The sequence below is a fragment of the Corapipo altera genome, unplaced genomic scaffold (genome assembly GCF_003945725.1).
Source record: "Corapipo altera isolate COAL_440 unplaced genomic scaffold, ASM394572v1 55, whole genome shotgun sequence".
NCBI lineage: Eukaryota > Metazoa > Chordata > Aves > Passeriformes > Pipridae > Corapipo > Corapipo altera.
The window spans coordinates 12,081,576-12,105,728 of record NW_020884882.1 but is presented as its reverse complement, the minus strand read 5'-3'; the positions used below and the strand labels follow the sequence as shown (position 1 = coordinate 12,105,728).

Below are 24,153 nucleotides of genomic sequence, written 5' to 3'. Positions count from 1 at the left end.
ACTGAAGCACCTTTTCCACAGTGGGGGAAGTATGGAAGTATACAACATTTTTGTATTGGAAGACAAAACAGAGCTGACAATAACCCACAGGGGCAGCCAGGAGCCCCCAGCCCACAGGCACATTTATTGCAGTGTAGTGGAACAGGCGACGGGACAACAGCATGGCTCAAGCAGGGGATTTCTCCTTCTAAATCACCTCTTGGATTTTGCCTTAAGTGCTCCATTTGTGCATTCTCAAATAGGAATTCAGCTCTTGCAGAGTTGTTCTCTGTGGGACCAAGCCTTTGCAGTGGATTGCAACAGAATGCATTACAACAGGCTGTGTACAACACCTTTACCTTCCTTAGCAACTGTGCTGTCCAAAACCCACTACAGTGCACTATTAAGGAAAAAGAATCCTTTGCAAAAATAGAGAATATTTTCAGAATTGCTTTAATAGCCAGGATAAACATTGATGAAGTTTCCTGCAATCACAGAGCATGGTTCCTTGTCCACCTCCCACTGCAGATTTAATCAAGAGCAGCCCAAGTTTTTCATTGAGTCATGAAAGTGATACCAAAATCCATAAAAAAGAGCAACATTAGGTGCAGTGCTTTACAACTGATAAGAACGACTAACTCTGGCGATTTCATTGCTGTGATCACAAGCTGCCACAATAAACAAGCAGCTACTTCATTTATTGCTCTATATCCATGCTCAGCTCTGGCTGAAACCCAGAACCAGCTGCTTCACACCAGTCTATTCCCAGGGCTTTGTCCCTGATGCCCATGGAAAATTTTCACACTTAATCTTCTGATTTCTGGGTAGGTGACCTCAGCAACACCTTGGGTCTGGCCATGCTGGTACTTCACAGTCTCTTGGTTGCAAAGTTACTGACTTGTATCAAAGCAAGGCAGAAGGATGCTAGTGTTGCCCATCCCTTTGCCACTTGGATACAAGGAATAAGTCTGGTATTGCCTTTGGGGGGAACAGAGCTGCTGTGTGACAGGACAAAGTCCTCATTTTGTTCACAGTGTCAGAGAAAGCCCCTGATGTGCAGCCTGTGGCTGGCAGTGTCCCGGGGAAGGGGGTGCAGCAGGGGGACACACCATGCTGTGGTTCAGTCTCTGGTGCACAGAGATTATTGTACCCCTATAGAAAGGCTTTTGCATAACACTGTGCCCATATCAGTGAAATACACCCTATTTTGAAAAGCAGCAAAGGTACTGCAACCCCAACTGGAAATAAAGGGGATGTCAGCACCAAACTGGTCACAAAACACATTTTCAAAGACATTTGGAGTCCCCTACAGGTCAAAAAAGCACACAGAGGGGTCAAAAGAGTCCTGCACCCACTGAGCCCAGTGGCAAATTCAAAAGGCACCAGACCTGTGTCCCAACCAACACTAATTCAACCAAAAATATTGCCCCTTCTCCCCTTATGCTTCACATACGACTTGTTTGCCAGAGCTAACGTTTGGAAACAGGATCAGAAAGTAAATCTGTGGGTGGTGCCCGTGCAGATGGGCACTGCTGCTGCTCCTCATCTACACTGTCCCAAAGCGGAGATTTCTGGCTTATTTCTGCTTTCAGACCACGCCGCGGGGGCTGGTGCAGGATCACTCACCTGCGCCGTACGTCGTGGCCAACATGATCGAGGAGATCCACGCCACCTCGCTATAGGACGTGCCAAAGAAATCCTGGATTTCTTTGAAGAAGATGGCCAAGCCCTTGGGGAAGGCGTAGGCGAAGCCGATCGAAACGAACGCCCCGAACACCACCGCCCAGCCCCAGCCGCCGTCCGGCGGGACGGGGACTCGCCCTGGGGGCAGCATGGCGGGGGGGGCGAGCGGCGCCCAAGGTCCTCGGGCGGCTCTGGAATACAAAGCGCAGAGTTGCCGGGTCAGGATGCGGAGTCCCGGACCCTCAGTCCCGGGATGCTGCTCCCCCAGTCCAGGGGTGCTCCTCCTCCAGACCCCGGCCCTGAGAACGTCACTCCCTTGGGCCTCTCGTCCCAGGACGCTGCTCCTCCATACCCCTGTTCTGGAGTGCTGCTGCCTGGAACTCCAGTCCAAGGATGCTGCTCCCCCAGCCCCAGAATGCTGTTATCCCAGTCTCAGGGTGCTGGTCCCCTAGACCCGCAGTACCGGGATACTGCTCCCCCAGCCCCGAAATGCTGTTTTCCCAGTCTCAGGGTGCTACTCCCCTGGAGCCCCAGTACAGGGATGCTACTCCCACAGTCCCAGGGTGCTGATCCCCTAGACCTCCAGTACAGGAATGCTGCTCCCCCTGCCCCGGAATGCTGTTATCCCAGTCCCAGGGTGCTGCTCCCCCTGCCCCCCGCCTGCACCGGCACCGCGGCCCCAACACACTAGTGAGTCCTGTCCCGTGTCGCGCCCCCCCGAGCCGTTCGCGTGGCCATTTAGTGCCAAGCCCACCGGCCCCGTGTCACCGTCCGCGGGCAGCGGTGCTGGGGAGAGCGGGATGGTGCAGAAATGCCACGTGGAATTAGTTAAAACCAGGAACAGGGGCTCCAACCCGGTGCACCTCCCCCTTCGCTCCCGCCCAGCCCCTGGGACACGCCTGCGATGTGGGATCCCGCATCCCCGCACACGGACCCACCTGCGGAGCGCGGCGCCGGCACCGACCCAGCGGTATGGGATGAGATGGGATGGGACGGGACGGGTAGGATGGAGCGGGGGAGCACCCGCACCACCCCACACGGGACCCGCCCGCCCCGGCGGACGGGACACGCACCAAACCTCCCCCGGGAGCTACATCCCTTCCCACTTCTCCCTTTCCCCCGTGTTCTACTCGCCCCCCTCGCACCAGCCACCCCGCGGGCGTTAATTAAACCACCCTCAGTTACTTAATGCAAATTGTTCTTTTTCTCGCCTCTCTCCCGTGTTTCCATCGGTATCCCTCTTCTTTTCTGCTCCTCACCAAGCTGCAGGCTGCTCTCCTGCCCCCAGACCACATCATCATAATTAAAAAAAACAGCGTCCTTTTACACGGGCAGGTGGGGATAGGACAAGAGGGAATGGTTTCAAACTGAAAGAGGAGAGACTTAGGTTAGATGTCGGGAGGAAATTCTTCACTGTGAGGGTGGTGAGGCCCTGGCACAGGTTGCCCAGAGAAGCTGTGGATGTCCCATCCCTGGAAGTGTTCAAGGCCAGGTTGGACAGGGCTTGGAGCAACCTGGGCTAGTGAAAGATGTCTCTGTCCACAACAGGGAGCTGAATGGGATGATCTTTAAGGTCCCTTCCAACCCAATTCTGAATTCTGTGATTCTACCATCACTGCAGACTTCTACCCTCTATTTATGTTCACCAATTTGCTGTATATTCTACTTTTCACATTGAACTCTGTTTGGGAAAACATTAAGCAGTGTTTGCTCCGGCTGGAAAGTTGCAGTTTCACCACAAGGTGTTTAGCTTACTCAATCTTGCCTCCCTCTGGCTTAACGAGCAGCCCCATGTGTCTTGAAGGAAAGCAGGCATGTGCCTTCCTGGGCCCAATTTTGTGGAAATTCATGTGGAGATGGCAGATGAGTGTCAGCACCTTGTCTCTTCCCGTGAGGAGACCTTCTTCCATCCCCATGTAGCCATGATTGGAGTACAATGGGGCAGATCTTACAAATCATTTTGGCAAAAGACATTTTGCCTGCAAATAACTATACCATCTGCATTGCAACTATGGCCCTTTCTTCCCTCTTTCCCCAAGAGGAGTTTTCATTCCCTTTTGGTTTCTCTGTGCGTCAAGGCTCAGATCAACTCTTCCCTAATATCCTACAAAGCTGCATTCAGTCTGCTTCCAAAAAACAAAAAAAAGACAACCCAACGCTCAGAAAACCAAGGCACACTAGTTAGGTGTGTGGAAATCAGCTGGTTTTAAAATCTACCTTCAGACACTGGTGCTGTTCACATTTTTCTTTTCTCCTCTTCTTTTTGAGCTGAACACCACCCACATGGGGATGTCACAGGGGCAACGGGCTTCCCCCTCCAAGGCCCACCTGAGATTGAACTTGGCACATCTTTAGCAGCAGCATGGAAGATGGGAGGGCAGAAGGAAACCCCCAGGAGCAGAGGGATGAAGAAACAGGTACAGCTCCAGCCATGGAAGCTCCAACTCCCAGCTGGAAGTTGAGAATTTCCTTTTGCAGAAAAATTAGATTAGATGTCATGCTCAAGAATGTCCCCCACAGGACAGCCTTGGGTAAATATTCACACAAACTGGTGGCAAACTCAAAACTGGAGCAGGAAATCATTTGCAGCAGGAGATACTGAGGGCAAACAAATGATTTCTAAAGATGTCTAAATGCAATTACCTTTTGCACTCACGTGTCTGCTCTGAAGAGAAGCTCACAAGCGAAGCACAACAGCCTGAGGGCAAAGGGTAGGGGACTGACAGTAGAAATCCTGGGCTCACTAGGTCAAAAAAGATTTCCTAGCAATTTAGGGGGACTTGGGCTCATCTCACAGTAGCTGCCTGTGCCAGTGCTCCCCCCTCCATTTCGGGAGCACACACTGTCCCCAAGGGCCGGGCTCTGCTCCCTCATCCACTGACAGCAGTCACTTCCTGGAGGGCAGGTTTTTTAATTTGCTGGCAAGCGGCAACAAAATTGATTAAAATTGTAAAGTACCTTTTCAAATGACTCATTTCCCTATCACAGTGCTTCATGTAAATAAGTGACTGCTACTGTATTCCCAGTGCTCCACTCCAGAGCTGTTGAAAGAAGAGGGGCAAACCGGGAAAAGGGGCCAGGAGCAAGGCAGAATCTGAAACTCTTCCTCTCTCCCCAAAAGGGTTCATTTTCCTATCTTTGCAAAGCTTTCTGTGGCAGTTCCCATGTCATGATTTTTAAATCAAATGAACTAACATCCTTAGTTACTTACAGCCCAAAGTTTCATGAACAATACTTAAAATCACAGAATCTTAGGATGGTTTGGGTTGGAAGGGATCAACCCCCTGCCACAGGCAGGGACACCTTCTGCTAGACCAGTTTACTCAAAGCCCCATCCAACTTGTTCTTCTTGAACACTTCCAGGGATTAGGCACCCACAGCTTCTCTGGGTAACCTGTGCCAGTGCCTCACCAACCTCATAGTGAAGCATATAAGTTGCCTCCAAAAAAGTGACTAGTGATGATAACTGGAGTGTTTTTCTTTTATTGAAAAAAAATAAAAAAAAAGGGGGGGGGAGTGGAGAAACCCTGGGCTTCCTTGAGAATGGAAATCATTCCTATTTATTCTCAGTGGACCATTTTGGTATTTGGAAATAATTTTATTCAAAGCCTTTAATGCGAAACATTTAATGGCAGACAAAGGCAGGAGCTCTAACTCTATAACTCCAACAGTGTTTTTCCTTCATTTAGTCTTTGAAAGTCAATTAAAAGCTTTAGAAACTGCTTTCACATTTAAAAAAATCTTTACCTAGTTCTGCTGCGTGAAAACAGCATCTGGTAAGTGAACACTGAAAGAGGTAGCTCTGCACTTCCATGGCATACCCCATTTCTCAAAAGAACTCTGTTGTCATGTTCCATTTGCTCATAAAATGCAGCAGCAGTAGAATGCAATCCACAAGCATGGTTAAAATGGAGCTCCTGAATTAATGAATGAGATTACAGGCAGCATTGCCCCCAAAGCCAAAGGGCTGGACCTCACAGCTGGAATATGATACCACCAGTTTCCTCAGTGCAATGTCTTAGGAGGCAGATATCCCAGTCCTCCAAGAACAGACCTACACATTTATGTTCCTGATAGTATTCTTAGTTTTTTTCAAAGGATCAGTCCAGACTAATACAAGAACAGATTTCAATTCAGCAAAATTACTGGCTCTGGAACAGATACCATCAAGAAATGCCAGCTAGGGGACAAGAGCAGCAGTTCCCTCCCCTGGTGAGTGCAGAATTACCCTCATACCCCACGTTCTCCTCACCCTGAGCGTGACCAGGCTGATGAAACACATTCCTCAGTATTTATTATTTATCTTGGCGGTAAACCCTGAATGCTGGAGGTCTTGTTCTCCTCCACAAGACCTCCAGCATTCAGGGGTTTACCACTAATAATTTCATGCTTGAGGTTTTAATTAAAGGGCACCTAACTCTGGCTGGTGGCTCCCAGGGGAACGGAGCAGCAGGAGGGATGCAGGCAGCACCCCACCAATGCAGCACCCACACATGCTCCACGTGGGTCAAGCATGGCCAATCCACATCCCTTGACATCTCCATGGCTATTTGAAGGGGACCTTTAATTTCCATGCAGCCTCTTTGCTGCTCTGTGAGATGTTCTGCTGCAGGCAGAGCCACCAGCCCCTCACACCCTGCACCTGGTGATGGGGTGGCAGTGCATGGAGCCAGGCAATGTTGGTGCTGGCACTGCTTGAAACCACCCAGGACACTAGCAGAGCCTCATGGCTTTGCTTTTCACTGAGTAATGTTTTACAAGAGGGTCAAGGAGAGGTCAAAATAGAAAGTTATGAAATGTCAAACTTGCTTTTTGCTAAACCCCAGTATTAATAGCACAGAGACCAGACAGGCAAAGGGATTCATTCATATGACATGAAATAAGTCTCTCCAGAGCCAGCAAACCTCTTAGACAGCCCCAGCCCTGTGTCTGTGCCATCAAACCAGCCAGGTGCATGAAGCATCACTGCTGGATGAGCTGGTTTCCTGGAGACAACAGAATAAACCAAGCAGCAACATCACTTTTTCTGTTTTTCCCTTGTTGTAGGAGTTTAATCAGCAGCCCAAACCAAAGCATTTTTGCTGGTAAAAAGATGGTGACAATTAATCTAAATCTAATAACTGGAATGTTTTCACTGGGGAATTAAAACAAATTATTCCTTTGCTATTGCATCTTTGTCTCATTTACATTTTAATCCCGGAAGGATCTTCCTGTGTTATATTTGGAAAATGACTGCATAGAAAGGGAAAAACAACATGGTTTTTGCATACTTAAAGATGCATCCAGAATTTAGCTATTAACTTTTATGGCAGAAGTCTGACTATGCCAAGTCCTAAATGGCTGAAAATTAGGACAAATACTGTGTTTTTTTCCAAACACTGCTGAATGCAGAGCCTGGTGCCATTTCAGATTGTGCACACAAGGTCTGGCAAACAAACAGCTGGGGCAGAAGGTTGTGTTGAAGGAGTAATTACACATTAGCCAGAGCAGAGAGAGTCACTCTGTCATTTGTACTGAGAGTAAAGGGGACCCTTCTCTGGTGACACCATTTGCAGAGAGAAACCTCTGCCTTCCCACCCTGTGGCTCTCCACTTGCAGACTCCAGCCTTGTTGTCCTCGCTCTGAGGTTTCACCACAGGATAATGAGTTCACACCCTTTTGCTCAAGGTAAACAAATGGTGAATAAAGGCACTTTAGTGTTGTTCAACTAAAACCAGCACGATATCCCACCTTATTCCAGCCTATCTTACCTACTTTGCCTGCCTGTGACTCCTGATGGAGATGTTCTTGTGGGAGTTTCTTCACTCGCTTTAGTAAAAAGGAAGCAGATTAGCAAAAATCTGCAGCTCAGACTGTCAAAACTAATCCAGTGAATTGTGACACATCCATCCCCTCCACAAGCACCATCTCCAAGGCATGGCCCTCAGCAGCTCTGCCACATCTGGGTCCAGAGGACCAGTGCTGCCTCCAGCCCATCTCCAAGCAAACTCTCAAATAGTTCTCAACAGGGCAGGAAGAGGATCAGCTGCCTCAGGGCTGCCTGAATAATGCTTCACCAAGGTGGAGAGCTTTAGATCTCATTAAACCCTCACCATGTTTGAGAGGAGAGAGGATGCAGGGCCACCATGAAGAGTGATTCCCACTCCAGAGTAGCAAAAACCTGGAGCTGCACCATGTTGGTTGTACCTGAAACAAAGGTCAGTGGCTGGGGGACAGAGGGATGTCACACCAGTTTGCAAGTAGTCTCTGGGACACTGCTGTTTGCAGATCAAACAAAGAGTCATAATATAATGTAGGTATTTTCCCAAAAAATTAACCCCACTTCACCCAAGTTTTAAGGTATTGGATGGGTAGTCAACTAAAGCTACAGAAAAATGTCACAGAGAGGTAGCTGAATCTTTATTTTGATTTTTTTTTCCCCCATCAAATAAAATCATGACAGGTGACTGTAACTCCACAAGGACTTCTGCGTTTGACATGAGTTTCCCCAGGAAGTCTTCCTGTAGGACTGCAGCATTCTGGGAGCAGGTACTGCTGTTTGCTGCATATATCTAGGACACTTTTGATGGGCTTCAAGGCCAAGGATGCACCGAGCAGAAGGCAATCTCAGCTGGCTCCTCACCACGCAGTTCTCGTCACCAGCGAGGCTCCTGGGCACTGAGAGAGCGGGTGGGGAGCAGGATGACAGGATCAAGCCTGCAGCTGCTCTGCACACAACCAGATCCTCTTGATGGGGTGGAAGAAACCTGGAAAGCTCATTAGCCTTCAAATTCAGTTAAATGCTGGGATGTGGAAATAAGAGGCAGACCAAACCCGGGAAGAATTGAGTGCCTGCATCACGTGGTGCAGAGAGCTGTGTGTAACATCACTGTGCCCTTAACACAGGGTGATGCAATGCTCAATATTGCTGTAGGTTAACTCAGTCAGGCTCCTGAGCCTGAATTTTCTGTGTTGCTTTGCCCTCCTGGCTGACCATTGTCCAGCAGATCAAGCATGATGCTTTAGTATTATTAACTTTCAAGGTCTTACAGAGATAGTTCTTTAGGAACTTGTTGAACTTTTGACATTGTGCATCCATGTTACCCCACAAGATAAAAAGAGGAGACTTCTTGGTCGAAGTGTAGCATTTGCTCAAAGCTTGCTGTAATCCTGGGTTTACAGACTGGCCTTCCTAGGAGCCCCCAAAGTACCACACAAAAGACTCCTCATAAGACAGGCTTCAGAGATGCACCTATTTTCTTGTTTACAGGGCAGTCCATCACTTCACATTCCTGCAGATCTTTGGGAAATCCCCTTTTCCCAAATGCCATGCTTGGGGCTGAAATTTGCCAGGCTTCTAGTGCTGTAGTTCAGCAGATCAAATTGTGCAGCTGAAACGTGAAACCCTGGCTCCACTAAAAGGTGATGGCAAGGTGCCTGCTGACTTCAGTGCAGCCCAAGCTTTACCCAGAAATAATATTCAATGTTTGGTGAAGCTTTTTTTTTCCTAATTACTCCAGTGCAAAGAAGCACATGCTGTCCCAAACAGCTACTTTGTAGACAGTCTACTGTAGCATCTCTGAATATTGTAAAATGAAAGTTGGGGTTTGAAGGGATCCCCTGCATTCCCTCAGTCATTCTGGGTAGGCTTTGCTGGTGCTTTCCTCCCCTCTCAAACACAGCATGCAGCTTCACTGGATGCTACACAATTGCTGTAGACTTATGCTGCTGTAGCTGAAAGGAAGATCAAACTGAGTATTCAATTACTTATTCACTCAAAGATATTTATTCCCTGAGATGAAACTCCTAAATCTGTTATTATTGCCATTCCCTCTTCTATTACTACTTACATGCTGCTGCTTTCAGATCTATGGAGATGTCAACACCATTTACTGGAAGCAACAAGTGAAAGATGGGAACATGGCAGGGAAATGTTTAGAATTATGAATCATCCTCAAGAACAGAGGACATAATTGATATTCCTTAATTCTAGAAGAGTCAATAATCATTACACAGGGATTCTTCCAAGGGCTTATGCTTTTCCAAGTTCTGTTTCTTTTGTAGGTTGTTTGGTTTTTTTAAAACCCGGTTGCTGCAGTGATTTAAAAACTGAGGGAGGTGAAGAGCAACAGCTACCACAGCACAGGCAGACACCCCAGAGAGAAAAGATGCTCTTGGCAGCAATGAACACAGGTATTTCTGAAAGGGACAGGTCCCCCCTACCAAAGTCTGTGTGAAGCTAAATGCGGTGCTGAAAAGGAAACGTCACCTTACTTCATAACATCTCACAATTCTCTGCTTGTGCTGACACCCTCCTGTTGTTACATGTGCCATCTGGGAAAGTCAGGCACTTGCACACACAGCTGTAGATTATAATGACAGCTCTGCAGCAGTAAGATTTCATAAAAGTCTGTATTTAAGGATGGGAAGATCAGTGCTGAAACCCGTAAGTTTTATACTGTAATGGCTTCTTCTCCCATCAAAACCACCGGCAGCAGTTCCCTTGCTGTACTCTCCTCTGTATCTTTGTTTGGTGTAAGGGCACCAGCTCAGGGAATGTGGAGAATGAAAAGCCAGAAATCTCAACCACTCTGAGGCATGTCCAAAGTCTGGTACTCAGCTTCAGACATCCAACTTTCAGACTGCCCTGAACAGCAACCCTAAGGAAATGAGCCCTCTAAGTAAGTCTCTCTTCAGTCTCTCACTCTGACTCTGTCAGCCCTTCTCAGCTCCTGACATGAAACTACCAGAGCCAAACAGCAGCCAGAGGATGCACATCCATTGTTTCAAGGGGGAATCAGTGTTCAGTAGAGCTGCTGATTTAATCCCCTTGGAAGTGAACCCTTCTGTCCATCTGCAGCAACAGACCATAGCCCAAAGAGATCAATGAAGCCGCTTCACTGCCCAGCTCATCAACTCCAGCCAGACTTGGAAAGGTTCTTTCTGCAAGCAGGGAAGCAGCTCATCCCTCACACCTCTCAGGTCACATACATCGCCTTTCACCTTAATCCATCCCATATCAGATGACAAGACAGCTCCTTTTTTTATTGCCATGTAAAACCGGTTCCTAAAGTACATGAGTGTGCGACACCTCCGTACACAGGGTGTACCCAATGTCTGCAATGTGTGACCCAAGAAGCCTCCAAACCACCCTATCCTGTAGGCAGCACAGTACCAGGAGGATCCTACAACTTCTTTTGTAGTAGCCTTTCCAAAAGTGTGTCAGTGACCTTGTTTGAGGAAGAATACATGTTTGGGTAGATGTGAGTCCTGTGGCTATTCTTGTGTTCTTAAGTGTTAATCCATTTACCTTTCACCCTTGCTAAACAAGCTAAGAACCACCAGAAATCTCCTCACAGCCTAGAAATAACCATCAGCAGCTGAGCCTCACAGGCATTAGTAACCTAAAAGCAAGATGGTCCTCTACTAACCATTGATAGCAAGACACACACCAGCTACTCAGATCAAAGTGACAGACTGACACCTGGCACCAGTGTCTGAGGGAAACATCCCTCTGAGAATATCCACTTGATGATTTCGTTATGAGGACAAGAGATACCTTTCCCACAACAGCAACTTTTGCAGCCGAGGTACAAGAAAAAACACAGAGAACATTTTTACTTGAAGTAACCAGTGGACATAGTTATTCCTTCAGAAAGATTCTGAACAGAAAAGTCTAAAACATCATCCCTTAATTATTTGCAGCAAAATTTTAGCAGCAGAACTAGGGAAAAACATATTTAAATACTATATCAATATATACACGCACACATCCCATGTTTGTTCATCAGCAAAGCTTAGATTTCAAATTTCCAGCAACTTCTCTACAATCATGAGTGCAAGTAACATATTTTTGTTTCCAATAGAAAGACAAGAATAGGAAGGGAACAAAAGACAGTACTCAGACAGTCCAAGCCTCCACCCACATATAGCAAGATTTCTGATGAAATAATAATTGATGACATCATATATATTGTCAATAAAATACTCAGCACTACTGGCTTTCTCAGTTTTGCCAATACACATCATCAGAAAACAGAAGGCCAAACTTGAAGTTAGGAAGAACTTTTAGAGAGAAATATATTCTCCCCTTTTGGCCTAGAGATCAGACCTCCTCCTTCCCAAAGGAAAATACAGTCTTGCTTCACTTACCTCCTCCATAGGTGGTAGCACACATGATGGATGTTGTCCAGGCAATCTGGCTGTAGGAGATGCTGAAAGCAGCCTGGAGCTCTCTGAAGTAGATTGTGAAAGCTTTAGGAAAGGTAAACGCAAACCCAATGGAGATGGAGGCTCCAAACACCACTGCCCAGCCCCATCCACCATCAGGGGGGACATAGCCCAGGTCCAAAAGGACTGGAGGAGACATGGTCAGAGCAGATTTCAGAACAAAACCCACTTCCTGCTGTCCTGCAGAGCAGAGGATACATGTGTTATACAGAATATACATATCATGTAATCAGCATAATTAAATAATTTAGAGCTACAGAGGATCCCCCATTCTCCAAGCTTTGAACTTTTTGCTGCCTATTAATGGTTCTGCTGCCCAATTCTAACACAACCAAGATCACTCTTCCCTCTCCAATGACCCTGTCCAGCCCCTCCACCTGAATTTTAAATACATACCCTCAAAATACTCCCATGGCCTCCAGGCTCAGGGATGGACCTCAGTCAAGACTTCAGTCAATGCCTCCACTTTCTGTTCTCTCCTCCATCCAGCTGGTGGCTCAGTGTCCCACCTTGGGAATGGCTTCTGGAGGTAACTCCTGTCACAGTCCCTCTGGAGAGAACCAGATGCTCCAGCTGTACTGTTTTTAGGGTAAATGCTTCACTGTGTATCTTTCAAATGGAGGTGGAAATCCTTGTGGTTTCAGGTTATCCCTGCTTAAAAGAATAGTTCTTATGACATGAGCAGCAGGTGAATGGCCCCAGTGTGTCCAGCACCCCCTGTTCTGCAGGGTCACAAGGCTCTCCTGGCTTTTTGTTTCCCCCAAACCAACAACCAAACTGAGCAGCTGCTTGCAAAGGGGTTGAAGTTTCTTCCTACTTAGGGGCAGCAATTCCACTCATGCCTGGTGCCTGCCAGGTTAGCAGATTATGCTCAGGACCAACACAGATCAAAGAGGGCATTCACTCATTTGCATTCTTCACGTTTTTTTTGGCCATTAATGTAAAATGAGGGTAAAAAGGAAAGAAGAAAAACCTACATGTCTCTCAGGAGTTAATCCACAAGCCTTCTATCAAGGTCAAGGTCTTAAACCAGAGAGGAGAGGAGTAGGTCCCTCAGCAAAAGGTGGCAGGTAAGTTGGATAAAAGGTTGATTAGTGCCTTTATATACTGAAACTCAGAAATAAGAGAAGCTGGTAGGAAAGGGCATTATCAGAGCTAATGGGAAGGAACAGGCACAGATATCAGCTGGGAACATTTTGCTCAACTTTAATAGCAGCAGTCAGCTAGCTAGGGAGAGAGGAAACTTTGGTTATCTTGGAGGGGGAAAAAAAAAAAGAAAAAACACCTTAGGAAAAGCACAGTGTAATTTGCATCTATTTGAGAGTCCATTGCCTTTTGAGAGATGTCATTCAGATTCAACCTGTAAGTAGGAGGAAACTACTTGAACTATACAGGGGGAAAAAAAAATGGTTATTTTAAGCTGGTGATGTGTCTGCAGATAAACTCCTGAATTAATGTTTTCATCTACTTTTGCAGTTGTTTAGTGGTAACACCAGTGTGGGGCCCTTACACCGCAGGCTTCAAGCTCCCCCATGTCTGGACATCTGTTGCACACACAGTAAACATGTTACCTCCTTTCCACCCTCTCCAGCATCCTTGGGCACTCCTGGGCTGGGAATTGAACACACAATGTTAAGACAAGGAGCTGAAAACTGTCCAAGAACACTGTATAAGTACAGTGAGATCTGGGTCGTAAACTCTCAAACCGTTATAAGCATTTATTCCCTGTTCCTCTCATGAAGATATAGACCCAGAGCCTCCCACTTCTTTTTGCTGGTAACATCCCATCTGAATCAATTTTATCCACTTTTATTTTATAATTACTCTGTGCTGGTGGTGTTATACAGCTCAGAGGTTTTCCTCATTCCCTAGTGTTATCCCATATTGCTTTATCTGTGAGCAATTCCAGCCTTCCCTTCACCTGGGCAAAGAACTGCTCTGCCTCTCTCCTTAACAAGAACCATGGGAACAGGGAATTCTTGTCCATATTGCACATCATTTTAGTGGCAGCTACAGGTGGTGGAAGGGACAACAGAACCAATCAAGAAGAGCACCATGTTGCTTTTCAACAAGATTTTCAGATACATCCGGGATGAGTTTAGGAATCCCTTTGCAAAAGAGTCGTCATCTGACTTCCACTGAAAATTTTCAATCCTGCCCTTGAAACATAATTGATTTTTTTCCTGCTGTAGCCTTTCTTCACTACCTTTTTTGCTAAAGACCAAAACCCTTCAGCTCCATTTATATTTAATTTAAGGAAATTTATGTAAGCCTGTGCTCAGTGCTCCGAAGGCAGAGCTGCTGATTCTGGAGGCCCTCAGGGGGTGAGAGGTTACACTGGAGAAGCATCACCACATGTTAGTCTCATTCTCACCCCTATCCCTTGTCAGCCACTACCAGTCATTGTGGGCAAGGACTCATGGTCAGATCCAGTCTAACAGCACCCAGGGATTACACTGCACTGACACCCACATGAGGATTCACTGCCATTTACACAGAATCCCAGAACGGCTTGGGTTGGAAGGCACCTTAAGGATCATCCAGCTCTAACCCTCTGCGATGGGCAGGGAAGCAGGGAAAGGATCTTTCCTTACATCTTAGATCTGTACAGCCCAGGATCTTCACTTGAAGAAAAGAGGAAGGTGGGGTCGAAGAAATTCTTTTGCCTCATCAGCCTTTAAATTAAGTTCAGTTTATTCTATTGCGTGTCTGGTGTTATCACAGGTCCCTCTGCACAGACAAGCCCAAGCAGGTGTGACTACTGCTCACATTTTGAGGGGGCCACATGCCTATGTGCCTGGAACAGGAGCTGTGCTCCAGCTAACACACCTGTGTGGGGTGCATGGAAAAGGGCAGGTAGAGAAACCCATGTCAGTCTGCACCCTCACTCAGAAGCTCTCTAAACGGGCCAAGAGCTGCTGCACTCTTAGTTGCTCCAAGGGCAGCCTGGCAAATGCACACGTAAGAACCACTCAGCTTTTAGAGGAAAACTCACACAGCCCTAGATCTCTGCCCAAAGCAGATGAGCAAAACCCAGCTGCAGCTGGACGAGTCATTAGTCCAAAATGCTGATATTCAATAAATCCAGTATTTAAAAACTCTAATTTCTACCCAGATAACATCCAGGGTGGCAGGTTGTTGGCTGTCCTGAGATTTCATCACTATATCGAGAGATGACCAGCTAAGAAGCCTTTCACAACAACAAAATAATGCGTAATAATGAAAATGCCCCTTTACACTATGAGGGATTCTATGTTATAGTTTCAGGATCAAGGAAGACTTGTAAACTTTCTCCTGCCCTGATATTAGGTAATAAAATGATCTGATAGAGATTCATGAAACATTCTTTTTCTTCTACAGGCATCCACAATATACAAACAAGTTATTCTGATGTAGAGTCTTACTATCCCCCATCACCTAAGCTTTTCCATTAAAAGAAATAATTGTCTTTTAAAATTACATTAACTATACTTCCTTACTGTAGGGTGGAATTTTAAAAGAAAACCCAAGTTAAAAAGTAATAGTGGTAATGTTGGAATGAATGTCTGTTGATGTTTAAGAGACTTTATTACCCATCAAGTTGCATTCCATTGCACTGTTTCTTTTGTTTATGGTTATTCTACTCAATTTAGAGCATCCAAATATTGCAGAGAATACCAAGCTCCCAAAAATATTGACATATACTTGTGGTTCTGAAATTAGGCAACATAAAACTGATTGAGGGGTGGGTATAGTGAGGATATGTTTTCTTGTTTAACTTTGTGTTTGGTATTCACAACCTACCAAAATTTAGGATGCACAAAATTCTCAGGCCCCTCAAATTCAAATCTTTTTTGGCAGCCTTTTAAAAAAGATTGACCCTGAACTTTAAATATCTTTTCTGGTACTAAAAAGAAAGGTTATATTTTTATTACTACCAGTTCATTCTGCCTGTAAAATTATGACTAATTGTACATCACCTTTAAAAGTCTTGCATGACAAATATGTTAATTCATTTAATTTGCTTTTATGTACAATGAGATATATATTCAGAAGACATCATCATAAAATTAGATTAAGGTGTCAGCCCATTGTCCAGGTTTTCTATATCAAGGCAAGCTCTTACACAACACAGAAAACCAAAGAGACGAACTGAAGTTAAATGAAAATGTAGGGTACAATAAAATATAAAAATCACATCAGTTGACTTGCTTCCCCAACTGTAAAATAAGGCTTACAGAGGCTGACTTGGGGAAATCAAACTTTGGGATTGTTTTAACAGAGTTTAATAACCTAAGCAATGAGTAGGCAGTGATACAGTCCCAGTCTCCCTCATTTCTCATGGTTTATGGGGACATTGGCACTAAGGAGGGCACAGGACCATTCTCTCATGGGGTGCTACCCCCTCGTTACCACCCTCTTAGCCCCTGCTTTGTAATTTTAAAGTGAGAGTTGTCTTTGTATAGCCATTGTCTGGCACAAATTTACTTGTTGACACTCTCATTTTACTCCTATTTCGTTTTTGTGAAGTTATAGAAGTCTGGACTTCCCATTTCTCCACTTACCATAGGTTTCCTGCTTTATTCCCATCACTTTATTTAGACTTAGTTATTCACATCTGGATCTTCTCTCTCCTCTATTCTTCTCTCCTTTTCAGGAAACTGTCTGAGGCTACTAGCGACAACTTCAAAATAAAGGAATTCCAGGTCTCTTGTACAATCAAGGTCTCTATGTTTCAATCCAGCTGGTCTTTTGGAACCAACATTTGCAATCACAATCTGCATTCTGTAAGCCAGATCAGCTGGGGACTATTCTTGGACTATACAATTATTTTCTACAACAATTGTTTTATCTGGTCGGGGCTGGTTTTTTGTTAAGTGAGAGAGCACCAGGACAAATCAAACCCAAGTCTAATGCAGCTTCACCTGTCGATCCAGGGAGTCCCTGATGCCAAGTTCCCCTCAACCCAAGGAAGCCACCACACACCAGACACACACTCACTAACCACTGTCCAGTGGGACTGCTCCCTCTTCGGCAGAGGCGGGCACCGCTCGGGCTCCCTTCCCTTGGGAATGCCGGTTGCTGGCTCCCTCAGCAGCGACCTGCTCAGCTTTTAAAGCCATCTGCTGACCTTGTCCCTCACTCCAAATGCAGCTGAGATCAAAGGTTGAGATCAGAGGCTCTACTCTTGGATGTAAAACCTTCCAGTAACTTGGAACACCGTCTGTCACCCAGCCCCTCATGTTACATCCAAAGGCTACTGTATCCCACATTAACTAACTTTTCGTGAACGGGATTGCACTTCACCCAGGAGCAACAAATCCATTTCCATTTGCAGTGCTTAGAACATTGGTCTCTCTGGTCTCTGTGGAGGTTAATAAATTATTTGTCAGATTTCACTTTTTCTTGTATATATTAACTTATTCTCTCTTTACAATGTGTTTTTACAGACTCTGATCTCACTCTCTTCCGGGGGAACTTGCACATGGAGATCCCCTGACTTTGCCCAGCCTGCCATGGCAATTTTAGCCCTCTGCCTGAAGTTCTCTTCTGTGACTTCTGGGTCACCTAAAATCCTACATCAGATTGATTCAGACCACCCAAAAACAAATGCAGGGATTCACAAGCCACAGCAACACCTATCAAGGGGTAACGTCGCTCTGGAGTGGACAGAATAGGGTACAGAATATTCCTGATTTTTTGCCAGTAACCAAGCAGTTGACTTGGATAGTGATTGAGCAACATCCACACCACCAGTTTGTTCTTTGGAAAGATTAATGTAACCCAGTTTCTGTAGGAATGCTTCCACAAGACTTACATTGCAAATCCCCATTTGAGGGATTTAAAACATTCCCCTGCCATGTTTATAATCCAGACGCAGCAACACACTATTTAAGCACAGGAAAAACAGGAAAAAACTGGCTGTAGGTGGTCCAGGGCAATGTTTTCATCCAGTCTGAGTAGAAAACTCTGTAGAAAGGTGAACAGAGAGAGAGAGAAAAATTATCCATCTGAACTAACTTTGTGAGTCAGCATCTACTGTAGCGAATATTTCCTGCCTTGTGGCCCCACGGAGTCATCTTCACTATTTCATATTGCCCAAAAAGAAATATCTTCCTTGCAAGGACACAATGAGTGCTGGCTCCCAGTTTGCATTAAAAAAAGAGGCTGCCAATGGTGCTCCCACAGCCAGCTCAGATGTTCTTCTCACGAACACAGGACACACAATACACACACACACACACACCTCTCACTTTAAAGAATTTTCTACCAGCCAGTTGTAACAGCACAATAAAAAATTTCCACTGGTCAAAAGACAGCAAGATAAATTCTGGGGAGAAGTCCATTGAGTGCTATTAAAGACAGAGATGCCACCTCTGGCACTGCAGATGGCAAATTGCTGGAGCCTGGGGAGTATTGACAGGTAGCTCCATCCTTGTCTCCCCAGGCACCCACCATTAATTCACTGTTAGGAGAGAGTTCCAATTGCACATACCTTGGGCTGATTGATCTCATGGTCCAGCTCTTCCTGCCTCACTGGTCGTGGTTTCTACCAGTCGTTCTTTCTGAAAATGTTTTACGACCAGAAATGTAACAAGTACATCTGGTGCTTTTTCTGCCTTCCAAAAGGAAAAAAATCTTTAAAGGCAGTTATAAGTGCTATGGGAATTCATTACAGATTGTTGGAGGTGCATGTGGATCCTCTGTGCTCCATCCCATGGGAGGGCACCAGGATCTGCCTGTTGAGGATGCTGCAGTCACACCAGACCTGGAGTTCACAGGAGTCACTTCTTCCAATGCTACACCTTGAGGAATAATGTTATTGTAAAAACTTTATGGCATTGCCAAAGGTAAAACTCCTAGAGACCCCACTAGTAACTTCTATACTTTCAAAAATATACTTTCTCTTTTGCTTGCAGAAAATTCACAGTTCCCTTGGCTCTGAGCCATTACAGATTGGTGCTTTACCAAATCAAAACATGAATATGCCTTTGTTAGATTATGTTGACCCTATTTCCGTCTCCATGTTAATAGAAATTGCCTAATTTATAAAGGTTTTCTGCTGGTACTTACTGGGCAGTGACCAATGCACTTCAGACACAATAGCCATTCACACCATTGAGATTTCTCTTTAAAATCACTTTGGAAAACCTTGGACACCTCTACTATTTCACTGGCCTATGAAAAACTGAAGCTTGAATGTCTAAGCCAAGGGCTCTTTCATCTTAACACTTCTTCTTATATTAGTTTTGATATAAAATGTGGTACCTCTTTTACTTAAGAAAAAAAAAATGCAAATTTGCAGATCAAGTACAGTTTAAGCACTTCATTTATTGGGAGAAGATTAATTTGGTATTCACCAAATATTCCTGCCCCAAACTTTTCAGAATACATGAAGAAATCTCTTCCTGAAGGAACATGAACTGAATCAAACTGGAAGGGTTTAAAGTGTTTCAAAATTTATCTACAAATCTTTTTCTGCAGTTGATGTATCACACACCATCTTGACTTCAAAATCATTAATGAAATTTAGAGCTGAGTTTATGGATAATCAAAAACTAGATATGTATCATTAAAAAACAAGAGAACCAAATTTTGGCACAAACTGAGCATAAAATTTACACTTCTTACATTTGTACTGGGCAGCTTTCTGGGGTAGTAAAAGCTGCAGAGCAGGGGTCATGTGCAGATCTAAGGAGGTATGGGAACACAGAGAGCATTCCTTAAAGTAGATTTATTTGGCACAATTTTAGTTGATGTTTTACAGGTACATTATCATCGCTTGCACTCAGTGACACTTAAAAGATCTAAATAAGCACATACCGTCTTTAAAGTGTGGAGCTGACCTGTTACAAGGCAGCAGCTTGAGGTCATTTGGGCACAGCCTCCTACCCTGTTAACCCAGTGTGGCTTTGGGGCCAGGTTATGTCCTGGCCCACAACCAGAAAGAGTGGGAAGGCGTGGGAGAAACCAGGCCCCACTTCCGCAGAATCACACAGAGCAATGGTCCTTCCATGCTGAGAAGGCCTCACCATCACCCAGGTACTACAAAGTGTAGGACATCATGCTCTTATTTATTTCCCTTTTGTTCCTCTTCAGGCAGATCTATGCCTTCTTTACTCAAAGCTTGTGATGCCCAGAAAGCCACCTGGTCCTTCAAAAACAGTCAAACCCAGACAAATGCTCTCCAAGTGGAGATTTTAGCATTTTTTTTCCCTGAGGAAACACAATATGCAGGGTTTTGTACATGTGCTCGATCACTCCCACTGTCTGCCCCCACACACACCTCAACTTCTGAGATAGTGCCTGCCTTAGAATGTATTTTGTGTAGCTTTCAAATATGTAAAGAGTCTGTACAGGATTTGTGTCCTATTAGTTGGCTAAATAAGAAAGGGATCCCACCACCACCTTCTGAAAGGGAAAGCTGACAAACACCTTTGTTATGATTCAGAAACTCCACTTGGAGAGATACCTGAGAAATCAGCTGGTTTTGCTGCTCCTGAAACAACTTATTAAACCGTAACTTGATCACATAAACTTTGTTAAAGTTAGTAAATGCCTGCCTCTCACAGTGGATATTTGCATCATTATTCCTGTAAACACAGAAACACAAAAACCAAGAGTAAGGCACAGGGGACTTTAATAAGATATTAAGAAATGAGAGAGGTTCCAGCTTTGTTGGTCTGACTCTTCCCTCTTTGAGAGGCCCAGAGGGGAGAACCTGTTGTAAAGAGATAAGGAGAAAGGAACAGCTGGGTGGTTATTTCCCCACCTATTGACAGCACACAAGTGCCAAGCTCCCAAGTGAGACACTCCCCTGCATGCAGCACACATGAGACTAGTTCGCAGCTTTGGGCTACGAACCCAGTGGCTTAGTTCATTTAAGTAATGCTTCTTTGTTTGGGGGGCTGAGGGGGTGTTCCTTTCCTTCAGCAAATGCTTCCAAAATAACATACCTTGCTTCCAAAAGGATGTCTGAAAGGAAAAACATGTCCAGCAAATAATTCCACCATCAACCCACGAACAGACACTATCTCTCAGGTGCCCACCTACTTCTCTCTTCAAAAAACTACATTGGAATTTCCTTTAGTGCCCGAAGAAGGAAAATCTATGTTGACCCCTAGAAGGTAAAATCATTTGCAGACCTGTGGTTCCCCAGCTCCCTGTTTGCCCTCCTCATACCTGAGCAAGTTAACTTGACCTTGCAAAGTGATCCCATGTGCTCTGCTACATCATTGGCATTTTAACACATGCCAAGCACTGAGAGGATTTCACAAGACCCCAAGGGAATTTGGGACACCGGGGGACAATTCATGTATCTTTTCTTTGCCACAAGAAGAAAAGGGAAATTAAATAATTGAAGAACCTTGTTGAATCACTCCTGTCCCTCTTTTGTTCTGATCCTGCTTCCATCTCCTGTGTATTTCCTGCTCATGCTTGAGTAATATCAGAGTTCCTCTTTCACCCACACAGATCTCTTGCCTCTTTTTCCCAGTTTCTTGCTCACTGGGATGCATCATTCTTGATCCTGGGGGAAGTGATTCTTGAATATCAACCAGCTCTCTTTGGCCACTCTTCCCTGAAGGGCCTGTTCCCATGGGATTGCTACACGAAGATCCCTGAAGAGGCTAAAGTCGGCTCTCCCGAAATGGTTACCATCTTACTTGCTGCCCTGCTTCCTCCTCTCCTGATACTGAACTCCACAGTCTCATGGTCACTGCAGCCAAGGCTGCCCCCAACCACATCTCCCACAAGCCCTTCCCTGTGTGTTAGCATGAGGTTGAGCAGCACACCATTCCTTGAGGGATCCTCGACTCCCTGTGACAGAAAGTTGTCACCAACACTTTCCAGGGATCTCCTGGACTGTTTGTGCTTTGCTGTGTAGCTTCTCCAGCTGATATCCAGGTAGTCCCCCACCAGAACCAGGGCCTGTGACTTTGAGGTTGCTTCATCCAGTTCCTCCTCCTGCTCATGTGGCTTGGAGCAAACACCCACAGCAATGTCACCCTTATTAGTCTGCCCTGTCATCTGAGCCCATAAGTTCTGGACTAACTTGTCATCCACCCCAAGACAGAGCTCAACACATTCCAAGTGTTGCCACACACAGAGGTAACTCCACCACCACACCTGCCTGGTCTGTCTTTCCCAGTGTGCAGCCCTTCATGCCAACATTCCAGTTACACCAGCTATCCCACCACATCTCTGCAAACCCGGTGAGATCAAAGCCCTGTGACTGCACACAGATGGTGCCTGGAGAGCCTGACAAGAGCAGCACCTTCCCAAACAACAGAACCCCATGTTGTTTTCCCAGGCTGCCATGACTTGGCAACTCCACTGGTCATTAGGTCCCTCCCTCTGGAAGGGAACAAAGGTTTACAAACAACCAGTATCATGCCCAAGCAGCTCTGCTGAGCAAAATCACTGCAGCAGAAACCACAAATAAAGCTGAAGAGTTTTGCTTAAACAGCCAAGGGAGGGGAGGCCTCTTGTGCTCAGCTCTGCAGCAAAGATACTGGGAAATTCAGTATAAAGTGTTTCAGGGTTTTCCAACACACAGTATTATTAGGATGAAAAGCCCTACTTGACATTCCTGCTAGGATGTCGGCTCCAGCTACAGGCAGGGAAGAAGGGAAGGGAAGGAAAGTAAAGGGAAGGAACATGTTGCCTGTGTGCAAACAAGTAAAAAGTTAGACCTGAACAGGCACAAGGAACGAGACAAAAAAGCAGAATAAAGCATCTTCCACCTTGAAAACAAAAAAAAAAAGTGACACACAGAATTGAGACACAAGTGCAGAAACAGAAGAACTGAACAAACATCAAAAAGATACATCACTGGGTTAATTTTCAGAAATTTACTAAAATGCACACAAGAGATTTATCACAAAACCAGTTGAACTCCACTGTATTTCAACAATAGGTTTATTTTAAGAAACATAACATGACATTAAGTAAAAATGCAAAATTGTGCAATTATGGCAAAATGTTTAAAAATCCACACATTTGCCCTCATAGGACTACAGTACTTCTTACTAACATACCTGAGCACTGAATGTTGGATGCCACTTCTCAACAGCCTCGCGAACAGGGAGCTCTTCGATCTCTTGTAGAACATACACTGCATGTCTGGTGCACCAAAACTGCTTTGAGTTATTCTAGAGTTTACTGACGGAATCAAGTGGAAGTTACAAAATGTTTCCTTCTAAAGTTAACTAATAATTCTGGAAAAGAGATTTACACTCACCTAGGTCCTTACAACGCTAGAGATTCATGTCATAAAGGGAAATAAACGAATGCAGAAAAAATACCAAATGGGCAAAATGTACAGATTACTGTTCAAATATTACCAGTACCTTTGGTGCAATTATTTTTTTTTTTGTTTGTGCTGTGCAAGTTTACTTAAGCCTGACCCTAAAGCAAACCTTTACCAGGAATCTGACTTTCAGCAAAACGTAGAAGCATTTAAGAATTGGCAAAATGTCACAGCTACATTACTGTCTCAACAAACTCCTCATGCAAAAGATTTAGTATATTCTACTCCCACGGCAAGTTCCAGGATTTAGCTTTCAAACACATGACAGACTTGGATCACACCCTCAGTTTGAATGGTTAAACAGAATGGAGATCTTCGTACTTTAGTGCAGATAAACAAAATTAACAAACCTACTGCAGAATTAACCACAGCATATTGTACTTCTATACATCACATGACCAGTCAACTGCTAACTCAATCCTATTTCATAGTTTCAAGTAATATATTGAAATTTGTTCTACTAAATAAATATAGATTGTCAAAAAGCAGCAAGAAATCTTGTAAATATTCAACCAAGCTTAAAAAAAAAAAAAAAAACAAACCAAAAACAAAAACAAAGAAACAAGGAAAAAGCTCCATAACACTTTGCAAAAAAAATGGTCTTACACACAAATGCAACACTTGTTAGGGAGGGTGCTTCAGAAAGCTTGCAGCTAGAGGCCTACAACAGCGCAAAGAGAGCTAGCCAAGGACTAAGGATCATTTTAAAAATTAAATTAGTTGTACTCTTCAAAAAACCTCTTATTCTTGGCTACGCATATATATATATAAAACTATCCAGAAGAGAACTAAACAAAGGAACAATACACCTCAACACTGTTGGAAAATGCAGCCTTAGCGAGAATTGCCAAATTCAGGACAAAAAGAACCACAGGTGCTCGCACTGGAGAGAAGCGTTTGGTGAATCTCCGGAAGATGAGGTATGTAATGCAAAGAGGCATTTTTATTTTCCTTTTCATTTCACAGTTTTTTGTTTGTTTGTTTTGTGGGTT

General features: G+C 44.8%; 1 protein-coding gene across 11 annotated transcripts in view; it reads right to left on the bottom strand.

Moving 5' to 3' along the window:
* LOC113945843 (monocarboxylate transporter 2-like) overlaps positions 1-16,982 on the bottom strand; it is a 40,543-nt gene extending 23,561 nt beyond the window's left edge. The window contains exons 1-4 of one of the 11 annotated variants that reach the window (XM_027640491.1): positions 16,852-16,982; positions 13,157-13,231; positions 12,268-12,720; positions 11,794-12,051 (exon numbers count right to left, since the gene is read on the bottom strand). In XM_027640491.1, the coding sequence (XP_027496292.1) occupies positions 11,794-12,010 (217 nt within the window). In that variant the 5' untranslated portion in view covers positions 12,011-12,051; positions 12,268-12,720; positions 13,157-13,231; positions 16,852-16,982. Of the gene's footprint in view, positions 1-1,605; positions 1,829-11,793; positions 12,052-12,267; positions 13,232-16,851 lie in introns of those variants that run through there. The other 10 variants (XM_027640492.1, XM_027640494.1, XM_027640495.1 and 7 more) reach the window with 10 other exon arrangements.
* Positions 16,983-24,153: the final 7,171 nt, after the last annotated feature.